Raw genomic sequence first — 25,591 nt, 5'->3', positions numbered from 1 at the left:
ATTTCCGTTATTTAGGAAAATAGGGGGAAACACCCCCTAAAAGTCGTAGGATTTTAATGAAAATGACACCATCAGATTCAGCGTATCAGAGAACCCTACTGTAGAAGTTTCAAGCTCCTATCTACAAAAATGTGGAATTTTGTATTTTTTGCCAGAAGACAAATCACGGGTACGTGTTTATTTATTTTTTTTTTCCCCAGGGGTCATCTTATCGACCAAGTGGCCCTCTTGCGACATTCTAGGACCACTTGGTCGATAAGATGACCCCCTATTTTTTTTTTCCCCAGGGGTCATCTTATCGACCAAGTGGTCCTAGAATGTCGCAAGAGGGCCACTTGGTCGATAAGATGACCCCTGGGGAAAAAAAAAAATAAATAAACACGTACCCGTGATTTGTCTTCTGGCAAAAAATACAAAATTCCACATTTTTGTAGATAGGAGCTTGAAACTTCTACAGTAGGGTTCTCTGATACGCTGAATCTGATGGTGTCATTTTCATTAAAATCCTACGACTTTTAGGGGGTGTTTCCCCCTATTTTCCTAAATAACGGAAATTTTTCCAGGCTCGTAACTTTTGATGGGTAAGACTAAACTTGATGAAACTTATATATTTAAAATCAGCATTAAAATTCGATTCTTTTGATGTAGCTATTGATATCAAAATTCAATTTTTTAGAGTTTTGGTTACTATTGAGCCGGGTCGCTCTTTACTACAGTTCGTTACCACGAACTGTTTGACATTGGCTATACTAATAGTTCTCAAACTTTTTATAATTTCATATAACAATTCTTCTATTGATTAATTGGCGGCTTGCCATCCTTTCCACCTAATTGAAAAAAATGTCATTTTATGAAAATTGATAGAGCCAAATAATTTCTAAAAGAGTATCATGTACCCATAATGCGGCACTGCAAATGAGTATGTATCGTACCAAGCCCGTACCCGGGGGGCTAGGGAATTTGAACCTCTCCCCCCAAAAAATTTGTCTGACTCGTAAAAACGTAACAAAAATGGATATAAACAAATTCTTTATGCGTTTTTTGAGATTTTTGTGTGTGAACCTCCCCCCCCCCCGAAAAAAATCCTTGAGTAAAACATTCCACCAAAAAATCCAGGATACGGTCCTGTATCCTACTGTGAATTAATATTTTTCGACAAACAAATATTTATTCTGAAATATGATTTCTTTAGTGAAAATTAATAATTTCGTTGTTCAGGCTTGGCTTTGAATTTCTTGATCTTACCATTTATTGCTTCTAATTAGTCTCGCGGGTATGTAGTATAGAAAAATAAACGCCTGAAATTCATAAGATAGGTGTGAATAGAATCTAAATTCGTTGAACCATTTGTGAAACATAATGATAGGACTGCTAATATCCGAAAACTACTATATCACTTTCATCGAAACATGTTTTGCATTCGTGTCGTCTATCAAATCTGTCAACTATCCTCAAATTAAATTTTACTACGAAGGCAGATAGAGACTGGTAGATCGCTAATGGAGAATTAGTCATTAATACCATCAATGGTGTTTCTCACATTCTCATAGATTTGGAAAATATTAAGATACCTCCTCACTAAGAACTGTTAAAGGGTGTTGCATTCCCCCAGTGAATCTGTCTGTCAGTGTGTCCTGTGTGCATTACTACAGCTACACTGTTCTTCCAAAGGTTTTAGCAATAAAAATGTCCCCCCCCCCCAAGGCCCTCTTAACACTTTTCGCGCTGACTGAAATTAGAGACCGATCTACAAAAGTAACTGACATTTGTTTCCTGTGAAATTATTCACAGTTTCTGAGTGTTCAATTACCAGGTTTGCTAATTATGAATTATGCCATCTAATATGCCCACTCTTGCAAGACTCGTGGTTTTGTCCATTCCAAGTAATTGTCTTTATTTTTCATATAATACCTCTTTTTGCGTTCTGTAGAATCTGCCACCCTTCCGAAATGTTCTCCCCCCTCCCCAAAAAGTAACAGTATGGGTATGCGTCTGATAGAGGAGGTGATGAGTAGCTCACAGAGCAGACAAAATTCTCCAGGGGCAACATCCACCTACTGTGATTAAATTTTGACCAAAAATGAGTTTCCTATAAATCTTTCACGAACTTCGAATCGGTTATAGGCCCACATGGGTCTTTAACCAATACCTTGCATAACTTTGCAACCTCAAACTGTACAGGGTTACCACTCTATGCGGAGCAGGCCTGAGTCAACTAAATCAGCACATCATAAATCTAAAAAATATTATTTTTTCAACTAAGGAATTGGACCGTTTTGAGCCTTAGAATTTTTTCTCACTTTTTTCTTGAATTAGAACCTCTCCCCAAAAAATCCTTTGCCTTCCCTAAAAAAAAAAACACTGCAAAAAGGCTTCAGCGCAATTGGCAAAGGTATTCTTGTACTTATTGTACACATTTATGTAGGCCTACAAAGCGGTACAAAGGGGGAGGGCTCCGGTCATAAGATTGATCCGAAAGGTTCTTCGTCGAACAAAATTTATATTTAAAATGCTTTTTTCCTCTTTTTTTTTGTTTCGACGTTTTTAGGTAGTCCTCTGATATCCAATCCCAATCCCCCGCGAATTGTCAAACCTATATACGGTTTTGATTGCATTTGAGGTAAATGTTTAGTTTCGTCACAAGCTGTCTAAAGTGCGTATCAAACAGTTCGTGGTAACGAACTGTAGTAAGGAGCGACCCGGCTCAATCGTAACCAAAACTCTAAAAAATGGAATTTTGACATCAATAGCTACATCAAAAGAATTGTATTTCAATGCTGATTTTAAATATATAAGTTTCATCAAGTTTAGTCTTACCAATCAAAAGTTACGAGCCTGAGAAAATTTGCCTTATTTAGGAAAATAGGGGGAAACACCCCCTAAAAGTCGTAGGATCTTAACGAAAATGACACCATCAGATTCAGCGTATCAGAGAACCCTACTGTAGAAGTTTCAAGCTCCTATCTACAAAAATGTGGAATTTTGTATTTTTTGCCAGAAGACAAATCACGGGTGCGTGTTTATTTGTTTGTTTTGTTTTTTTTTTCCCAGGGGTCATCGTATCGACCAAGTGGTCCTAGAATGTCGTAAGAGGGCTCATTCTAACGGAAATGAAAAGTTCTAGTGCCCTTTTAAGTGACCGAAAAAATTGGAGGGCATCTAGGCCCCCTCCCACGCTCATTTTTTTCCCAAAGTCAACGGACCAAATTTTGAGATAGCCATTTTGTTCAACATAGTCGAAAACCATAATAACTATGTCTTTGGGGATGACTTACTCCCCCACAATCCCTGGGGGAGGGGCTGCAAGTTACAAACTTTGACCGGTGTTTACATATAGTAATGGTTATTGGGAAGTGTACAGACGTTTTCAGGGGGATTTTATTTTGTTTGGGGGTGGGGCTGAGGAGAGGGGGCTATGTTGGAGGATCTTTCCTTGGAGGAATCTGTCATGGGGGAAGAAAAATTCAATGAAAAGGACGCAGGATTCTCTAGCATTACTATAAGAAAACAATGAAAAATAAACATGAAAACTTTTTTCAAATGAAAGGAAGAAGTAGCATTGAAACTTAAAACGAACAGAGATTAGTACGCATATGAGGGGTTCTAAAAATACTTTAGCATAAAGAGCAAGGTATTTAGGAGGAGATAAATACCTTGCTCTTTATGTTAAAGTATTTTTAGTAATTTCAACTATTTATTCTACGGCCTTTCTGATTCAGGGGTCATTCTTAAAGAATTGGGACAAAACTTACGATTTAGTGTAAAGAGCGAGGTATTAACGAGGGTAAAAACCCCCTCGTATACATAATAAAAATATAAGGTTATGAAAGTTTGTTACGTAAGTTAAATCTTAAGTTACGCATATTTTTTACTAATAAAAACGTTCGTTAAAATTAAAAGTTCTAGTTGCCTTTTTAAGTAACCGAAAAATTACAGGGCAACTAGGCCTCCTTCCTCACCCCTTATTTCTCAAAATCGTCTGATCAAAACTAAGAGAAAGCCATTTAGCCAAAAAAGGAATTAATATGCAAATTTCATTTTAATAACTTATGTGCGGAGAGCCAAAACCAAACATGCATTTATTCAAAAACGTTCAGAAATTAAATAAAAAAAAACTAATTTTTTTTTAGCTGAAAGTAAGGAGCGACATTAAAACTTAAAACGAACAGAAATTACTCCGTATATGAAATGGGTTGTCCCCTCCGCAATCCCTCGCTCTTTACGCTAAAGTTTGACTTTTTGCCACAATTCTACTTTTTAAAACAATTAAAAGCTTTAGCATAAAGAGCGAGGGATTGCGGAGGGAACAACCCATTTCATATACGGAGTAATTTCTGTTCGTTTTAAGTTTTAATATCGCTCCTTACTTTCAGCTAAAAAAAAATAGTTTTTTTTTTATTTAATTACTACATATAGCAAGATTCTGATGATCGCATATTGTTTCTTTGTCATTTAGAGAAGCGCAGCTATTTTTTAGCTTCCTAAAATCCCCTTCCAACCAGACTAAAAATGCGTAAAGTGGGCTTGCTTACAGGTAACATTACCTATATAGAGCGAAGCGTATTAGTCCATGAGCCCCTCGGGCAGCGGGGCGAGATCTTTATTTTATATTTATTCAACAACCGAGTGATAAAACTATAGAAAAACAGACCTCGCCCTGCTACCCGCTCTAAACCGAAATCATGTAGGCTATGTTTGCATAATGAGCAGGGTCGTATCCGAGATTTAGTTGGAAGGGTGTAAAAAACTTCAAATACTGGATCAAAAATTTTTTATGCATTTTTGTTACGTTTTTACAAGTCAAACAAAAAGTTAAGGGGGAGGGGGTTCGAAACCTCTAATCCCCTCCCTGGATACGGCGTTAATAAGGAGTCTTGGTTTAGGACAGTCAAACGAATTGTAAAAAAGTGAAGGTTATCTTACAGCATGCTCTCAACTTGCCGTGCAATGCCTTGGTCTTCAGTCACGAATGCATCAGGGCACGATGCCACGACATCATTTGCTTTGTCATTGTACGTTCCTAGAAGCCCCCTATATAGATTATAAACAAGTTTCTTCACGTTAGGATCGCTCATGTCCATAGATTGCTGCGGCCCTCCAGTTGGCTGTGCCGCGTTTAAGGTCCCCATATACAATCCATCTTTAGTAGCCAGAGCCGTCTTCACTGGCCCGGTACCGTTAAAACCATTTTCTGAAGCCATCACTGTTTGAACATGGACTGAATTGGAATTATGCAAAATTGGATAGAACGGATACCACAAGAGGCGGTATACGTCAGCAATAGTGACGTAATTCAGCAGCTTTTAAGATTCTGGAATCAAATATAGCTTCTAGCATAGTGTCTTGCATTTTCATACATCATTAATTAATAGACAAGTTGCATATTAGTCTTAACTAATGAGCTTTATTCTAAGAGAACCCTGGTCTTTGATAGTATTCAAATTAAAAAGAAAATTCAAAACATAAAGTGCAACTTTAAAATTAGAAACGTGTGAAAAATACCTGATTTCCTACACATATGAAAGTATTGGGCTTGAAAGGAAGAAATGAATTGAAAGTTTAAGCAGCATTAATTTTTTCGATAATAAAGAAAGAAAGAAAAGCTGTTAAAAATTTTGTTTTCAATAAAGTGCAAATAGAAATTTAGCCTTTAGGGTTTTTGGGAAAGGGTGGCAGGGCCAAACTTATTTCTTGTAGTTTCTGCTTGTTTAAAGTTTGAATGCAATTTCCATTGCAGTGTCTGTTTGCCTTAGGGTACATTTCTCCATTCATAATAATTCCTACTCGTTTAAACTTTAGTATCTTACATAAGCTGATTTTGCTCGTTTAAATCTTGAATTCACTTTTTAGTTTTCGTGAAAACCTTTTTTCTTTATTTTTTTTCTATTTTAATAATATATATATATATAATCAAATATATATATATATAGTAATGTTAGTTGTTAGTTAGTAGTACAACATTGACTTGTGTTGGTGGAGGTAATCGCGGTTAAAGTAGTTGTGAAAGAGGGAATGGTCGTTGGAGCAGCCGTCTATTCGTAGTAGGAACTGTCATCTTTAGTAGCCAGAGCCGTCTTTACTGGCCTTCATTGATTTTAATCAAATATATATATATATATATATATATATATATATATATATATATATATATATATATATATATATATATATATATATATATAGTAATGTTAGTTGTTAGTTAGCAGTACAACATTGACTTGTGTTGGTGGAGGTAATCGCGGTTAAAGTAGTTGTGAAAGAGGGAATGGTCGTTAGAGCAGCCGTCTATTCGTAGTAGGAACAGCCATGGTAAGGTCAGTCATGTTTTGAGTTGTAAGAGCTAGAGCAATCGTGGTAACAGGGATAGCAGTAGCAATAGCCACTAGAGAAAAAACCTCTGTTGGAGTAAACGTGGTCGAAATACCAGTGGTACCAGTTGTCAGATCGGAAGTATTCATGGTAGTAATTCTTGAAGTAGAAACTATCATGGTACGGGGGGAATACTCCCAGTGGCGGGAGTACTTATAATTTATCTTTAAAAAGTATCAGTAGTAGATCTGAATACTTTCTACAAAGCTATAGCTTTAAATCAAAAGGTGTAATATGTCTATATGTACAAAGATGAGGGAAAGGTATAGAGGAGAGTGCATCTAGAGCCCCAGGGCCAGACTAGATGCCCAGAGGTTCAATTTTAAGTTTTATTCTCTTCATGATTCCCGTATGAGATAGCTAGAACCCCAGCCTGGGGTCCTAGCTACCTGGAGCCCTGGTCCTTGGGTCCCCGGGGTTAGACTTGGGGCCCAATTGTCCAATTTTAAGACTTAATTCATTGTATGATTCTAGTCTCAACAAGGCGTAACATGAATATTGCTTGTGCGTATACGAAATTTATGTCTAAAAATAAGCGACTCGCATAACTTCGTACATATGTTCTTGGGGTTTTCCGCATCATTAGTCCCTGGAGAGGCTGGAGGGATAATTTTAAAGCTTTTTGTCCCTTTCTTTATTAAAATGAAGCCTTAACATTTTGTAGTTAAAAAAGTCCTGGATCTCAGGATGTTCGATCAAGTTATTCTCTCCCTACTTTCTGCCCTCTTCTATTCTATATGACGGGAAAAAAAATACATAGGAAATACATCGTTCTTCATCAAGTCATTAAAACCCTCAAATACCAACTTTGGTGGAAATCAAACAGAATTTATGACACAATCCATGACTTAATCTGTTTTGGTTTTAGGGTTTCCATATCGCAATACTATCCAGAGGTTTATAATCAACGCTTTGAAATCCTTCGATATACAAATTTTGGTAGATACCAGAAGACATATGTGTAAATTTTAGGATGCTCAAATTCTAGTTTTCAGTCTCATATTTGTATTTAGTGACTCCAATAAACGTTAAATACAAATTTCGGTCAATATTAAACGTCTCCTGTGAAAAACGTACATATGGTGTTTGGCTTTGGATGTCTATTACAGAATATCTGCAGAAGATAACACTTATTTCATAGACAAGCTCCAAAGAATTGTAATCAACAAGCTCAACAGACATTGTTGAATATTGGAAGTGTCCTGCAAAATACTTAAACTATATAGCACAATTTATTGTAGGACCCTTCGGTAAGTTCGAAATCTCTAAATACTGACACAAAAAACGTTCCATACAAATTATGTTAGAGACTGGGAGTCAGCGGTGAAGCAGCAAACGCTGCGCACTTTTTACAAGCACTTTTTATACGCACTTTTTATACGCTTTTTATACGCACTTAAACGCTGCGCACTCTGTTTTATTTTAAGACGCTAAAATTGTCATTTCAGACTCAAGTTTGTCATTAATGATCATACAATCCTTAAATACCGACTTTAGTGAATATCAAGCACCATTTTTGAAATATATTGCTACCAAGTTACCAAAGGACTACCAAAAGACTCCCTACCAAATATATATATAATGGGGTTCGAGCGTTCGAACCCCATTTGAGGAACATATTTACTGAGTTTGAATTGACTTCAAAAACCATCAATTACCAGCTTGGGGAAAATCAAGCATCATTTATGAAAAATGTACAAGTTGGACATTTATTTAGGATAGACAGACTACAATTTCATTACTTTCAAAACTAACATTGAACAATTTTGAATCTTTCACTAAATGACCATTGATTGATTGTCAAACAGTTCGTGTTAACGAACTGTAGTAAGGAGTGACCCGGCTCAATAGTAACTGAAACTCTAAAAAATGTAATTTTGATACCAGTAGTTACATCACAAGAATTGCATTTTAATGCTGATTTTAAATACATAAGTTTCCTCAAGGTTGGTTTTACCCATCAAAAGTGACGAGCCTAAAAAAAATTGCCTCATTTTAGAAAAAAGGGGGAAACACCCCATAAAACACCTCATACAATCTTAACGAAAATCACACATCAAATTCAGCGTATCAGAGAACCTTTGAGTAGAAGTTTCAAGCTCCTATTTACAAAAATGTGGAATTTCGCATTTTTGGCCAGAAGATAGATCACGGGTGCATGTTTATTTGTTTTTTTCCCAGGGGTGATCGTATCAAGTGAGTGGTCCTAAAATTTCGCAAGAGGGCTCATTCTAATGGAAATTAGAAGTTCTAGTGCCTTTTTTAAGTGACCAAAAAATTGGAGGGCACCTAGGCCCCCTCCCATGCTCATTTTTTCCCAAAAGACACCGGATCAAAATTCTGAGATCACATTTTATTCACCATAGTCGAAAAACCTAATAACTATGTCTTTGGGGACGACTTACTCCCCCGCAGTCCCCATGGGAGGGGCTGCAAGTTACAAACTTTGACTTGTGTTTACATGTAGTAATGGTTACTGGGATGTGTACATACGTTTTTAGGGGGATTTTTTTGGTTTAGGGGGAGATTTGAGGGGGGGAGGGTTACGTGGGAAGATATTCCCATGGAGGAATTTCTCACGGGGGAAGAAGATTTCAATGAAGGGGGCGCAGGATTTTCTAGCATTATTTGAAAAAACAATGAAACAATAAATATGAAAAGTTTTTTCTATTGAAATTAAGGAGCAGCATTAAAACTAAAAAAGAACAAAAATTATTCCGCATATGAGGGGTTTACCTCCTCGCAATACCTCACTCTTTACGCTAAAGTATTTTTAGTAATTTTAACTATTTATTATACGGCCTTTGTGATTCAGAGGTCATTCTTAAGGAATTTGGACAAAATTTAAGCTTTAGTGTAAAGAGCGAGGTATCGACGAGGGGTGAGCCCCCTCATATACGCAATAAAAACATACAAATATAGAAGTTAGTTACGTAAGTTAATTCGTAAGTTACGTATATTTTTTACCAATAAAAACATTCGTAAAAAATGAAAAGTTCTAGTTGCCTTTTTAAGTAATCAAAAACTGGAGGAAAAATAGGCCTCCTCCTTCGCTCCTTTTTTCTCAAAATATTCCGATTAATTGCAATTAATTAATATGCAAATTTCGTTTTGATTATTTATGTGCGGAGAGCCAAGATCAAAACATGCATTAATTCAAAAACGTCCAGGAATTAAATAAAAAAAAGAGCTTTTTTAAATGAAAGTACGGAGCAACATTAAAACTTAAAACGAACAGAAATTACTCCGTATATGAAAGGGGCTTTTCCTCCTCAACGCCCCGCTCTTTACGCTAAAGTTTCTTACTGTTTTAAAATGTGGAGTTAAGAGAAAGAGTCAAACTTTGGCGTAAAGAGCGAGGCGTTGAGGAGGAAGAGCCATCTCATATACGGAGTAATTTCTGTTCGTGTTAAATTTTAATGTTGCGCCTTATTTTCATTTAAAAAACTTCTTTTTTATTTAATCACACGAAAGAGATGCAACATCAGTGCAGTCTAAATATACGAACTAAGAGGGATTTGGGCCTAAGGGCTTAACTCTGAACTTTTGAAAATCTTTTTATAAGTTTTTTATTTCAAGAAAGTTGAGGATGTCCATCTTTTCACTAAAATATGGATATTAAGTATCTGTTTCAGAAGGGGCTATTTGTATGATTCATTCTGCATGAATCATGTCGCACCTAGTGAATCATACATTTTCTTTTTTATTGGTCTGATTAAAGGGATATCTTTACATTAGGATCCAATTCTCTGTAAGGCAAGGGGGTATATATTGCATTGTTGGGACTGTTGGGCGCCCTCAGGTCAGTTTTTTAATTAATCAGCTTTAATTTGTGATCAAGTAAGCCCACCCCCGACTGCGTACAATGATCTAGATGATGTGACTTGGAGAAAAAACACAAAATAATAGCATGCAAGAGATATATCGCTCTTCATTGAAAAATAAAAATGCACTATTAAATTTCAAACCCAGAAGTCATCGACATTTGTTTCCTAAATAAAATAAAAAAAAAATCCACACGTTTCGTTCTTACTCTCTGTTGTTTTTGTTTTGTTTGTTTTTTTTGTTGTTTTTTTTTTCTTTTCTAACTCATACGCCATCAAAGGGTGTTCTCCAACAGCGTTTCGACTTCCCAAATAATTTAACAAACAATTTTTGGTAACAATTTTCTGATAGCTCACAAAAACACAATTGTTAGTAAAATTAGTAGTCATAATTTGTTGATTAAAACGGACAAATCTATGTATGTTAGATTAATAAAATAGCTACATTAAGATTTTTTCTAGCTCAAAAGCCATCAACGGTGTTCTCCAACAGCGCTTCTAATTCCCAGAAAATTTCACTAACAATTTTCGGTAACTATCTTCTGCTAGCTCAAGAGTTCTCATCTGAAACTAATCTGAAGGACATATTGAAGATAGAAATTGGCCTAAATTGGCAATATTAGTGTATCGACCCCCGCCCCCTTCACAAAGTACTCTGATCTTTCCAAGGATTGTAGCCTACCTGTGTGCACACTTGTATTCCTTCACTAACAGTTATTTTGTTTTTTATTCAAACAATTTGGGACATAAATTAAAATTGTAGTACGGAATTTCTTTTATTTTCATTTATCGCTGACTATTAAGCAAGGTGTGTGAAAACCTCAATCTCAAAAATAAATAAACTTATCCTAAGTAAACCTACATCCATGGTAGTCGTTGAAGTTGTTTCTTCAATTACTCATGTTTAAATTTGTTCTATTCTTAATGAGATCATACTTTTGTTTTAAGAGTGACTTTCTACTTTTTTCTGGAAACCATTTTATGATTGAAGTGTTGATTTCTTATTTCAAAATAGCCTTCTGGATTTGCAAGAACAAATAGAAATGACTAGATATTGGCTGTAAATGGGCACCCAAAATAACTAGAAATGACTCGGAGATTACAGTACGTTTGTGCCAATTTGTTTCCAGGGGGACTGAGAACTTATTATTTTAAATTTAATCAGACCCATGCATTCATATGCAAGTTAATCTGTAAAATGAATTATGCAGGTCTTTTTTATGACACAATACCATACCTCAAACAGTATCAGGGAGACTGCATCCAAAGTCCCTGTGGACTCAAAAAACGTTGTATCTGGAAAGCTAGCATACATTCATATGAACTCAAAATGATTAAACGTAAAACAGACCTTTCCGCAGACTCTGGTTTGCTACTGAAATCGATGAAAATCATCAAAGATAAGCTGTTAACTTATAAAAAAAGAAAAATCTAACAAAAAAGAGGCATTATAATTATAGTAGAAATAAGAAACAGAAATTATTCCGTGTATGAAATGGGGTTTCCACTCTTCAGCGCCCCACTCTTTACGCTAATCTTTGACTCTTTCTCACAACTCTACTTTATAAAACAGTAAAAAACGTTAGAGTAAAGACCGGGGCGTTGAGGAGGGGACAGCCACTTTCATAAACGGAATAATTTCTGTTCGTTTTAAGTTTTAATGTTGCTCCTTACTTTCAGTTAAAAAAAACTTGATTCTTTATTTAATTTCTGGATTTTTTTGAAATAATGCAGGTTTTGAATTTCGCTAACCGAATATGAATAATTAAAACGTAATTTGCATATCAATTTTCCTTTTTTTAAAACTAACAATAACCTTGTAATAACCTAAGTTTGATTTTTGTTCCAGTTATTTAAGAATGACTCCTGAATCACAAATGCTGTTTAATCAAAAGCCTCTATTAAAAGTTAAAAAAGAAACTTTAGCGCAAGAGCAAGCTATTGAGGAGAGGCAACCCATCTCATATACGTAGTATTTTCTGTTCGTTTTAATTTTAATATTGTTTCTTACTTTCAGCTGAAAAAACTTGTTTTTATTTGATTGCTGATCGTTTTTAGATAATTTCGGGAAATCCAGCTCCCCCTTCCATGGGAAAATTCCCTTCCCCCACGATAAATTTCTCCATAGAAAGATTCTCCCATGTATCTTAAATTAGCGATACTTGCGGAACTGATTTTGTAAGGGTTAGTAACAAAACGGCCAAAGAGGTCGAAATTATTTTTATGAAAATGAAAGTCACAAGTTGAGCAATTCTCAAATGACTGAAATGAATGATAGAAAATATCCTTAACAGATATACGTAATAATTTATGTTCGTTTAAGTTTTAATGTTATTCCTTACTTTCAGTTGAGAAAAACTTGTTTTTTTTAAATAACATCCGCAAAAAGAAGACCTACAATATCTTTGGTTTATCAAACAGTTCGTGGTAACGAACTGTAGTAAGGAGCGACCCGGCTCAATAGTAACCAAAACTCTAAAAAATGGAATTTTGATACCAATAGCTACATCAAAAGAATCGCATTTTAATGCTGGTTTTAAATATATAAGTTTCATCAAGTTTAGTCTTACCCACCAAAAGTTACGACCCTGAGAAAATTTGCGTTATTTTAGAAAATAGGGGGAAACGCCCCCTAAAAGTCATAGAATCTTAACAAAAATCACACCATCAGATTCAGCGTATCAGAGAACCCTACTGTAGAAGTTTCGAGCTCCTATCTACAAAAATGTGGAATTTTGCATTTTTTGCCAGAAGGCAGATCACGGATGCGTGTTTATTTGTTTTTTTCTTTTTTTTTTTTTTTTTTTCTTTTTCCCAGGGGTGATCGTATCGACCCAGTTGTCCTAGAATGTTGCAAGAGGGCTCATTCTAATGGAAATGAAAAGTTCTGGTGCCCTTTTTAAGTGACCAAAAAATTTGGAGGGCACCTAGGCCCCCTCCCACGCTAATTATTTTCCCAAAGTCAACGGATCAAAATTCTGAGATAGCCATTTTATTCAGCGTAGTCGAAAAACCTTATAACTATGTCTTTGGGGACGACTTACTCCCCCACAGTCCCCGTGGGAGGGGCAACAAGTTACAAACTTTGACCAGTGCTTACATATAGTAATGGTTATTGGGAAGTATACAGGCGTTTTCAGGAGGATTTTTTTGGTTTGGGGGAGGGGTTGAGAAGAGGGGGATATGCTGGGGGAACTTTCCTTCGAGAATTTGTAATGGGAGAAGAAAATTTCCATGAAGGGAGAGCAGGATTTACTAGCATTATTTAAAAAAAAAAAATTAAAAAATAAAAGTGAAAAAGCTTGTTCAGCTGGAAGTAAGGAACAGCGATAAAACTTAAAACAAACAGAAATTATTACCCATATGGGGGGCTCACCTCCTTCTAATACCTCGCTCTTTACGCTAAAGTATTTTCAGTAATTTCAACTACTTATTCTACGGCTTTTGTGATTCAGGGGGTCATTCTTAATGAATTGGGATAAAATTTAAGCTTTAGTGTAAAGAGCGAGGTACTGACGATGGGGCGAATCCCCTCATATATGTAATAAAAACATGAGAATACAAAAGTTCTTTACGTAAGCTAATTTATAAGTTACGTAAATCTTTTACCAATAAAAAGATTTGTAAAAAAATAAAAGTTCTAGTTGCCTTTTTAATTAACCAAAAAATCGGGGGGCAACTAGGCTTCGTCCCCCGCTCTTTTTTTCTCAAAATCATTCGATCAAAATTATGAGAAAGCCATTGAGCAAAAAAAAAAAAAAAAATGCAAATTTCGTTTTGATTATTCCTCTGCGGAGAGCCAAAATCAAAACATGCATTGATTCAAAAACGTTCAGAAATTAAATAAAAAAAAACAAGTTTTTTTAACTGAAAGTAAGGAGCGACATTAAAACTTAAAACGCACAGAAATTACTTCGTATATGAAAGAGGCTGCTTCCTCATCAACACCCCGCTCTTTACGCTAAAGTTTTTTACTGTTTTAAAAAGAAGAATTGAGAGAAAGAGTCCTCATATACGTAATATGGAGGGTTTCTCCCCCTTGTTAATGCCTCGCTCTTTACGCTAAAGTTCCAATCTTGTTCCAATTCTTTAAAAATGATCCCCTGAATCACAAAGGCCGTTTACTTAGAATAAATAGCTCTTTTGAAATTATTAAAAATACTTTAGTATCGAGAGCGAGGCATTCACGAGGGGGCGAACCCCCTAATATACGTAATAATTTCTGTTCGCTTAAAGTTTTAATATTACTCCTTACTTTCAGCTGATAAAACTTGTTTTTTTGTTAAATTTCTGATTTTTTTTTAATAATGTTGGGAAATCCAGTGCCCCCTTCGCGGGAATTCTCTTCCCCCATGAAAAATTCCTTCATGGAACAATCCTCCCAGGTAGTCCTCTCCCCCAACTCCCCCAACGAAAATCCCCCCATGAAAGAGTCTGTATACTTCCCAATAACCAATACTAGGCTTTATGTAAACATGGGCAAACTTCATAAATTGCAGCCCTTTATTCAGAGTTTTTATGCCTTTTGGGGGGTGTTTCTCCCTTTTTTCGAAAATAAAGCAAATTTTCTAAGGCTTGCAACTTTTAATGGGTAGAATTAAACTTGATGAAAGTTATATATTTAATATCAGCATAAAAATTCAATTCTTTTGATTATTAAAATTGCGTATCAAAGATTCCGTTTTTTAGAGTTTCAGTTATTATTGAACCGGGTCGCTCCTTACTTACAGTTCGTTGCCACGAACTGTTTGAAATACGCCGTCGTGTCCAATCTTGTCCTTAGAACCGGTGGATTCTATAGGGCATGTTGATTCTTAAGCTTGGATGGTCATCTTGTGAATTTTGTCTGACCCCAACTAAAAAATCCGTCTTGTGATGCCCAATTCTCTCAATTTTCTTCGACCTTTCGTACGAAACAATTATCTTGGAAAAAAGTGTACCCTCAAAAAGATTCCGGTATGGGCCTTCGATTCTAGAAGATGAACATAGGCAATAATTTTATAATTTTATAATCTCCGTGCAATTCCTTTCTTCTTATTATTATTTAGAAACACTAATGCATATTTTTTATGCAATTCCTTTCTTCTTCTTCCGCGATTTCTTTCGCATGGGTCGTGGATACTGAAGGGGTACTTTTAGGCAGTAATTTTAGAATTTTCAAGGGAAACATTTTTTCCGACTTATTTTGAGGTAGAGGGGTTGTTTTACCCTTTGTGCTGGAAACTATATAAATGTGACTTGCCCTTGGATTCGTCCTAAAAAAAGGAGCAGCAGTATCCCAAGCCCTAACACTTATTCTTTGTGCTTAATCTAAATATGTTCCTTCAAACGTGGGAGCATACAGGGTTAATTGCCTCCTTCTTTTTATTTTAATCCATCTTCTTATTAGAAATTCAGATGATTTTACCTCAATTTATTCCTTTTATTATTGATAACAGGATTTGTCCTTTAATTGTGTTTTAATTACCTTTTATTAATTAGTAATAATTTTCATTACTTTTAATTGAACTCATACTATACTTCCCCCTCCCGTGCAAATATATAGCCTAAATCATATATAATTAATAGAAATATATGATTTGGGCTATATATATGCACATAAAGGGGGTAGGAGATAAAGTACGGAGGAACCTACAATTGGCACCTTCAAAAGACTCGTAAAAAAAATTTTTATTTCCATATGGTTAATTTTTCCTTGACGTATGTAGTGCTATCCATTTTTTTTATTATTATTATCATTATTATTATATTTATAGGTGTTATGATTCATTGCAGTTTGATAAAGCTCATTTAATGAACTCTCCTTGTGTATGTTTTTTTGTTTTTTTCTGCATATATATATATATATATATATATATATATATATATATATATATATATATATATATATATATATATATATATATATATTTGAAGCAAATGCTTTACATGTCAAGGATTTAAATGCTTAATGTTATACGATCTTTTTCATAATCCCCCTCCTACAGGAAATGGAGCCTCTCTGGGGATTTGTAGATCGCTGTGTAATTATTTTACTATTATATGGAAAAAAAAAATCTATCTATATGTCTATCTAACCTATCTATCTATTCCAATAAAATGTATTTCTACAATTTTCCTGTGTATTATGCAGTAAGGATTGTTATCTTAACATGTTTCATTGTCAAAAGCCCCAATTCTAGGCTTCTATCGAATCCACTATGTCCCTATGGAGAAGGTCTTTACAGACCTGATCTTCAACGCCTAGCACGTTCCTGTCTGTATCAATCTTCAGATTTCCTTTAAATTTTGTAATTTCCAACTTGAACACTTTTAATTACATGGGTTTGAAATTCTCCACACAAAACCAACCACGCTCCAGATGTTTGCAAATGACAACAAAACAATACTAAGCATTAAGACATAATAAATCAAACTGAAAGGCCAATGTCCAAATTGAGGTGTCTCTAAAAACCAATTTAACAAGTCAAAAATGTGCAATCCATATCGTGTGAGTCATTGCGGTCGGAATAACTTGTGCCCTATTTGGTAGTCCCTCTAGCCCAAAGACAACCTTTTGGACCAGTTTGATTACTCAACAGATGCGACTTACACAACATTATTTCAAGGATATTAAGGATAATCACTTATTTAACGACAAAATTTCACCAGGTTTTTCAATTTCTTTGATAAGAATATTTGAAAACTACAAGAATTGGTTTTAGTTTAAAATTTTAGAATGCTATGTGGAGCATCTCGCAAAAAAAGAAGAAGAAAACTAACATAGTCAAGTTACAAGAATGCACATCCTGTTATGATACCAAAACAAATCAGACTTTATATTATTCACAAGCTTCAGTTTCGCGCTTTACCGTTAAGAAACATAAAGAAATGGAACACTGATATAAAATGTGCTAAAGTTTAAGTAACCTCTTCGATAAGGGGGTTGCCATCCTTTCAACAGGGGACATATACAGAATTTATTGTTTGGGGGAGGCACCGATAAAAATTAGTTAAACTTTAGCGTAAGGAGTGAAAGGTTGAGGGGGCAGCAGCCCTCCTCATATACAGAATAGTTCCTGTCGTTTTAAGTTGTAATGTCTCTCTTTACTTTCATCTAAACGATTGTTGTTTTGTTTAATTCATTAAAAGGTGAACTTATTCCTTAAGATCCGCTGTTGAAAAATACTGATAACCCTTCTTCTCCCGGTGTAACTCATGGTATGTCATACAACCCTGCGGACCACACATACTCAGAATTTCAATTTCTTCCTGATTCCAATGAAGGAGATTCCCACTAGGTGGAGCAAAAGGGTCCTGAGGCAGTAGGTGTCCTCGGACGAGGCCCTTTTCTAAACCCTTGGTCATCAGAACCTATTACTTCCAGCGTTCGCTGGTCAACTGCGACCCATTGGTTCCTTAAGACTCTTTAGAAGTCGTGCCTGGTTTTCACGCACAAATCTAAATATATCTGTCTCTTTAAGCCCGAGCGAAACAATAGTTACACCTGCTGATAAACAAAAAACAATATTTATCACTAATTTGAGTTTTTTCTTTATCTCAACGTCACACTTCCATTGCGGAAACAGAAGAAAAAGTCAGTGGCGTCAATCCATGAATTGACGCCAACGCGGTGTGTTCTTTTAGCTGCTGCTCCAAGCTTCTATCTTCTATAATTTCAAATTATACCTTAGATCATCATTCTGATACGTCAATCCCACCTTTTCACAATTGCAGAGGGGGTTCCCCCCCTCCCCGCGAATGTGGAAAAATATCTTTTATGGGTTATTTTCATTGTATAATACCTTTTTTTTGTTATTATCATTGAATTTTTTTAATAACGGCAAATCCCCTCACCCAATATTTCGAAAAATGTATCCCCCCGCCGACCTAAAAATCATTGAATTGACTGACGCAACTGCAATTGTAAAGTTTAAACTTGAAACTTTCACACTGTTGAGCTCAACAAATTACGAACCAGTCGCGACTATGGCGCTGTAGTCGTACTTAATTGTGATTAAATAAAAAAAACGAGTTTTTTTAACTGAAAGTAAGGAGCGACATTAAAACTTAAAACGCACAGAAATTACTTCGTATATGAAAGAGGCTGCTTCCTCATCAACGCCCCGCTCTTTACGCTAAAGTTTGACTCTTTCTCTCAATTCTTCTTTTTAAAACAGTAAAAAACTTTAGCGTAAAGAGCGGGGCGTTGATGAGGAAGCAGCCTCTTTCATATACGAAGTAATTTCTGTGCGTTTTAAGTTTTAATGTCGCTCCTTACTTTCAGTTAAAAAAACTCGTTTTTTTTATTTAATTTCTGAACGTTTTTGAATCAATGCATGTTTTGATTTTGGCTCTCCGCAGAGGAATAATCAAAACGAAATTTGCATATTTTTTTTTTAGGGGGGGGGGGCTAAATGGCTTTCTCATAATTTTGATCGAATGATTTTGAGAAAAAAAGAGCGGGGGCGAAGCCTAGTTGCCCTCCGATTTTTTGGTTAATTAAAAAGGCAACTAGAACTTTTAATTTTTTACGAATCTTTTTATTGGTAAAAGATTTACGTAACTTATAAATTAGCTTACGTAAAGAACTTTTGTATTCTCATGTTTTTATTACATATATGAGGGGATTCGCCCCATCGTCAGTACCTCGCTCTTTACACTAAAGCTTAAATTTTATCCCAATTCATTAAGAATGACCCCTGAATCACAAAAGCCGTAGAATAAATAGTTGAAATTACTAAAAATACTTTAGCGTAAAGAGCTAGGTATCATAAGGAGGTGAGCCCCTTATATGGGTAATAATTTCTGTTTGTTTTAAGTTTTATTGCTGTTCCTTACTTCCAGCTGAAAAAGCTTTTTCACATTTATTTTTTAATTTTTTTTAAATAATGCTAGTAAATCCTGCTCTCCCTTCATGGAAGTTTTCTTCTCCCATGACAAATTCTCGATGGAAAGTTCCCCCAGCATATCCCCCTCTTCTCAACCCCTCCCCCAACCAAAAAAATCCTCCTGAAAACGCCTGTATACTTCCCAATAACCATTACTATATGTAAGCACAGGTCAAAGTTTGTAACTTGTTGCCCCTCCCACGGGGACTGTGGGGGAGTAAGTCGTCCCCAAAGACATAGTTATAAGGTTTTTCGACTACGCTGAATAAAATGGCTATCTCAGAATTTTGATCCGTTGACTTTGGGAAAATAATTAGCGTGGGAGGGGGCCTAGGTGCCCTCCAATTTTTTTGGTCACTTAAAAAGGGCACTAGAACTTTTCATTTCCGTTAGAATGAGCCCTCTTGCAACATTCTAGGACAACTGGGTCGATACAATCACCCCTGGGAAAAAAAAACAAAAAAAACAACAAAAAAACAAATAAACACGCATCCGTGATCTGCCTTCTGGCAAAAAATGCAAAATTCCACATTTTTGTAGATAGGAGCTCGAAACTTCTATAATAGGGTTCTCTGATACGCTGAATCTGATGGTGTGATTTTCGGTAAGATTCTATGACTTTTAGGGGGTGTTTCCCCCTATTTTCTAAAATAACGCAAATTTTCTCAGGCTCGTAACTTTTGATGGGTAAGACTAAACTTGATGAAACTTATATATTTAAAACCAGCATTAAAATGCGATTCTTTTGATATAGCTATTGGTATCAAAATTCCATTTTTTAGAGTTTTGGTTACTATTGAGCCGGGTCGCTCCTTACTACAGTTCGTTACCACGAACTGTTTGACTGTGACAACGGCTACTTAAGACAACAACTACTTAGGATTATAACTTATTCTACCACTTTTGACTCTGAATACTTGTGACCACTACTGCAAATAACTGAGAATATGACTACTTCAGACTACAACTACTTGTGACTATGACTACTTGTTGCTGTGATTACTTGTGAATGTACCTGCAAATACTTGCCACTGCAGCCGCTTGCGAGTATGACTATAACTTTTTAAAACTGCGATTACCTACTAAAACGACTACTTATGACTACTGCTAGTGCTTCTTTTTCTACTACCACGATTGCGAATGTGGCTACAACTGTTAATGCTACTGCTACTACGGCTATAACTACAACTATTGGACAAAATCAAAAGAGTTTTAGTTTAAGCAGTTTGTCTTTATGGTATAGATGCAATACTTATTGAACAGAATAGGGTATTAAATTAAACATTTTGGGTAAAGTTGAAGGGGTATAAAACCAGATCAAAGCACACTATGTGTATTCGAGGTTCTGAAATAGGCATATCAGCAATATCTCGGGAACGGGTGAGGGAATTTAGTTCAAAGCTATTTGGCATGATTGTCTATATTCAAGGCTGAAATATGATGTTGTTTGTAGTAGCTTCAGTCCTATAGAGGCTAAGAGACTATACAGATTGTTAATCAATTTAGTTCAGTGGTTCCCCAACGAATTTTGGCCATGCCCCACCTAGATATTTCTAAAACCCAGATGCCCCCTCGTGATATGAAATTTTTGTTATTCATAATTAATGTGTCTTTAGCTGATGCAAGCTGAAAGGCCATTACCTTGATAATTTTTTGGGGTCGTCCTCAAAGCATATTTTATACTAGTGAAAAATATTGTCAGAATACTCCACCTTTTATACAAAGTATAACGTCATTTCAATACTGTGATGTTTTTTTTTCTCTTTAAATGCATATGTACGTGACGTCATTCCCGTGAAATTTTTGTTCCAAAATTAAGGCTTTAAAGTATAGTCAGCCGAAGGGTGAGCGTCCCGTCCATGACCCACCAAAATATTGCTTTACCCCATCGGTAGGGCCTGCGCTCCACGTTGAGAACCCCAGGTCTAGTTGAATGATATTTCACACACCCATCCGTCCAAAGTTCAATAGTTACAACTATTATTGAAACTTGTTGCAAAATTTGTCCAATATGTAATTACCAATCAAAATCTCTAAGAAAAAATCTAAAAAAAAAAGTCTAAAAAAGCCCTATGAATATTCAAATTTTTTCACCGATAAAAACTATGCAAATTGAAAACGCACAGAAATTAATTAAAAAAAACTATGTCTACCAAAGACGTTTTTCCAAAAAAAAGTAAAGGGCTACGTTAAGTCTAAGACGAGCTGAAAAAAAGTCAAGCTGTAATCCAAGGGTAAAATGAACATGAATAACTATCAACAATATAAAAGAAACTAAAAACGAACAGAAATCAGGGGCATCGCTCTAGCGTTCCCAATGGTAAGGGGTCAAAATGCCTCAATGTATTCTTATCATTATTTTTCCCCAGACCCACTTCATATGAAAGAGGTTATCTTTTGGTCATATAAACTTCAGAAGGGGCTCTTTAGATCGGATGTTGAAGGTTCTATTGCCTATTACAGAAGTCAAAAGTCATTAGAGGGCCACTAGAACCTCTTCCATGCTCTTTTTTCCCCAAATACATTCGACAAAAATTCTTAGATGACCGTTTATTCAAAATAATCCGACGGTCAAGTAACTCTGCCCCCAGGGTTGATAAAACCTTCAGATCCTCAGGGGCAATCTTGTAAGTTATACAATTTGCCCATTGTTTACTTACAAGGTTTTTTATTGGAAAAGGGGGCATTTTCAATCCTAGTTATCCAAAAAGACTTAGAGCATTATGGTTAAAATTCAAGAAAATATTGAGAAGGATATGGAACACAATCACTTATTATGACTTATTATGCTTATTACAAATATTTAAGATTCATTAAGCTTAATGTTACCCATCAAATTACGCGCCTCAGAATATTTATCTGATTTTCCAAAAAGTAGGAAACACCTCCTAAGAGCCAAGGGATCTCAATAAAAATCGCATCATGAGTTTCAGCGTATCGGAAAACCCTCTTGTAAGAGTTTTAAGCTCCCAACGAAGCTGATGGGAGGGGTTGTTACCAGCCCATAAGTTTTGGTTTTTAAAGTTGCACAAGAACTTTTAATTAGCCATCGAATGAAATGGGGAGTCCCCTTCGAAGTTTGTACGACCACGTCTTCCATATGAAGTAACTCTGGGAAAAAATAGATAGAAAAATATTATTACATTGGCTCTTTGCTATAAGCAATTCTATAGGATGCTATAGGGTTTAAGGAGGTGAGTAAAACATTCAATATCTCTTCTAGGAACATTTCGCATTATCCAAGGAGATTATGTGGGTAGGAATCATCCAAAAGGAATGTTCCACAGGGAAGGGGGCATTTTCCATGGGATATTTGGTACTTGCTATTAAAATAGGAAACATCCAAGATGCAGAAGTTAGGTTAATCCAAATGATATAAATATTATAATAATCATAATACCCAAAATATTATGATAATATGGTACTTTAGAAACAAAAATATGGAAACTAAAACAAAAGAAAATGGAAAACTGGCCGCCCAGAAAAAATGATATTAAATACCTAACCTTATTTAACATAACCCATAACCATCCCTAAATATTGAATATTTAATTAAAATATACTTACATCGTTGTTTTTCAAACTCAAAATAAGCAAATCACTACCACTTCCACAGAGCCAAACCGGTTTTTTCAAATAGCTCTTTCAATTCTTTAATGTGTTGTGTTTAACTGACAAGAACTAAATATATTCCACAGGGGTATTTTCCAAAGGCGAAGGGGGGGGGGGAGGTAAACGTCGATCCTCGGAAAGCTCCTTATTGAAGGACTTCAGTCAATACAAGCTTCTTATAATAACAAAGGTTTATGGAAATTTCTCTAATTGGCTTACCTTTAATAAATTACCTTTAACAAATTCTTTGCTACACCTATCTTGATAAAAGCTTGATGATAAACTTATGATCTTAATTGTAAAATACACTGCTGTAAATAAATTGTTATTTCAAATGACATCAGTTGTTATAATTGATTACACAAGTCAATATAAGAATAAATCATACTATTGAGTACCTCGTGACAGTCTAGTGGATACGTATCTGCCGCTGTCCCAAAAGCGATCAGGTTCGATCCCAGCTGTCGCGAGGAAAAGAATGCTTTGTATGTTCATTTAATTTTTTGTTTTTATTTTTGCAACCAGTTTTTTTAAACTTAGAAAGAGCAATTTAATGTAATAGTTATAAGATATTGTTCGGAACATACTCGTGCAAGAATTGAGCGATTTCTTCTTTAAAAATTTATAAAATTGAAGCCAAATATTTTTTCCCCATAAGATAAGGAATAACCAAAAACCTCATAAGTGACCGAAACTAAAAGAAACAGAATCTTAATAACAATGAACATATTAAAGAATCAAACATTGAAGATTATTTAAAATACGTGTATCTCATCAGGCTTAATTTGACCCATCAAAACTACCCGCCTGAGAAACATTTCCCTGATTTTCGAAAGGGGGGAGACACCCCCTAAAAACCAATGGATCTTAATGGAAACCACATCATATGATTCAGCGTATCCAACAACCCTGTTGTTGAACTTTGAGGCTCCCATCTGCAAAAATGCGGAATTTTGCATTTTTTGTCAAAAGAAAGATCGCATATGCATGTTTATTTGTTTTTTTTCTATTTGTTTGTTTTCCATGGGCTGAAAACATCAAACCAATAAGTCCTAGAATATTGGAAACTGAACGCAATTTCAACGCATTTGAACGAAAATTAAAGGTTTTAGTGCCAAAAAAAACTGGAGGGCATCTAGCACCCTCCCACTCATCCCCCATTTTCACTCAAAGCTATCTTATCAAAATTTGAAGACAGTCGTTTTGTTCAGATTAGTTGAAAGGCCAATAACTATGCCGTAGAAAATAACATGACCTCTAAACCCCTGGTCAAAGGTCCTTCAGTTATAGGACTGACCCATTGTTTACGCATAGAATTTGTCATTGAAATATGCGTAAATGTTTTTTTGGGGGGGATTTCGGTGAATTTTATGATGGGGGATTTCTCACATGGACAATTTTTCATGGGGAGGAACATTTTCCTGGGGCAGGGGCGGATCCAGGATTTCTGTAGGGGGGACGCATAGTCGGCTACTTCATTAGACTTGCAAACAAAGAAATACCTACAATTTAAAGGGAACCTCGACAATTATGTGTTGTAGGTAGGTAGTCGAAATGGTCGTTAATTTAATCTAAAATCTGGTGAGGGTTAAAGTTCTAGTAAATCTGTTGAAATTAAAATGGTATAAAAATATTAATACAAAAATAGTAAGTAATTAAAGCCGTCCCGCAAAAAAAAACAAAAAAAAAAAAAACTGTTCGCCATCTATAAGAAAATAATGTTTATATTTTCTGCATAATTTTTTACCTTTGCACTTCTGACCACTATAGCGAGTAAGTTAAACTTTTATTGTAAAAATAGATTGGTCTTGAACCATATTTTGGGATCATACAGTCTTTGTCACAATATATATATATACCTCAGCATATTGGTGAATCTTTATTAAGGCTATTCCTGTCAATAGAGTCCTGTCAGTTTAGAGCTCTTTGTTAGTCTATATATATAAAAATAAGTTGTATGGATGTTTGAGGACTGACGTCATTAAAAGGACTGAACATTATGACGTCATGTATGTATTTTGTGTATGGCGTCATTATAAGTTGACGTCATTATAAGTATACAAGGCTTTGTATATGACGTCATTATAAGCATATAAGGGTTGCAATTAAAAGATAATATTTAGTATAAATCCTACAATGGCAGAAGAAACAGTCGAGGAATCAAATCGTGCGAGAAAATTTAGTATAAATCCTACAATGCCATAAGAAACAGCCGAGGAAGCTGTTCAAAGAGTTAATGCCGAAAGGCTTGCGACTAAAAGAGAAAGTAACAAAAGAAAGCGTGCCGAGGAATCACAAGAATAACGTGAAAACAGGCTTGCGTCTCAAAGAGAAATTACCAAAAAAAAATCGTGCCGAGGAATCACAAGAACAATGTGATAGCAGGCTCGCGGCTCAAAAATACGTCGCTCTTTATGCGAAAGTGTTTAGAACCCCTCACATGCCTAATAATCTCTCTTCGTTTTATGTTTTAATGCATCTCCTTACTTTCAATTGAAAAAACTATTTCATGTTTATTATTTCATTGTTTTTTTTATGATTATGCTAGAAAATCCCGCGATCTTTTCATTGAATTTCTCTTCCCCCATGACATATTCCTCCAAGAAAAGATCCTCCCACATAGCCCCCTCCCCTTAAACCCACCCCAAACCAAAAAATCGCCCTGAAAACGTCTGTACACTTACCAATAACCATTACTGTATGTAAAAACAGGTCAAAGTTTGTAACTTTCAGCCCCTCCCCCAGGGACTGTGGGGGAGTAAGTCATCCCCAAAGAGATAGTTATTATATTTTCGACTATGTGGAACAAAATGGCTATCTCAAAATTTTGATCCGTTTACTTTGGGAAAAAATGAGCATGGGAGGGGGCCTAGGTGCCCTTCAAATTTTTTGGTCACTTAAAAAGGGCACTAGCAC

At 35.5% G+C, this 25,591-nt stretch overlaps 1 protein-coding gene across 4 annotated transcripts in view; it reads right to left on the bottom strand.

The window, feature by feature from the left end:
- Positions 1-25,591, bottom strand: part of LOC136032182 (uncharacterized) — a 107,848-nt gene that overhangs the window by 63,441 nt on the left and 18,816 nt on the right. For 2 of the 4 annotated variants that reach the window (XM_065712376.1, XM_065712377.1), the window contains exon 1: positions 4,924-5,223. The exons of the other annotated variants lie outside the window; for them this stretch is intronic. In XM_065712376.1, coding sequence (XP_065568448.1) covers positions 4,924-5,201 — 278 coding nt within the window. In that variant the 5' untranslated portion in view covers positions 5,202-5,223. Of the gene's footprint in view, positions 1-4,923; positions 5,224-25,591 lie in introns of those variants that run through there. 4 annotated transcript variants of the gene reach the window in all.

Source organism: Artemia franciscana, chromosome 10 (genome assembly GCF_032884065.1).
Source record: "Artemia franciscana chromosome 10, ASM3288406v1, whole genome shotgun sequence".
In the NCBI taxonomy this organism is placed as follows: Eukaryota; Metazoa; Arthropoda; class Branchiopoda; order Anostraca; family Artemiidae; genus Artemia; species Artemia franciscana.
This window is presented reverse-complemented; position numbering and strand designations above follow the sequence as displayed.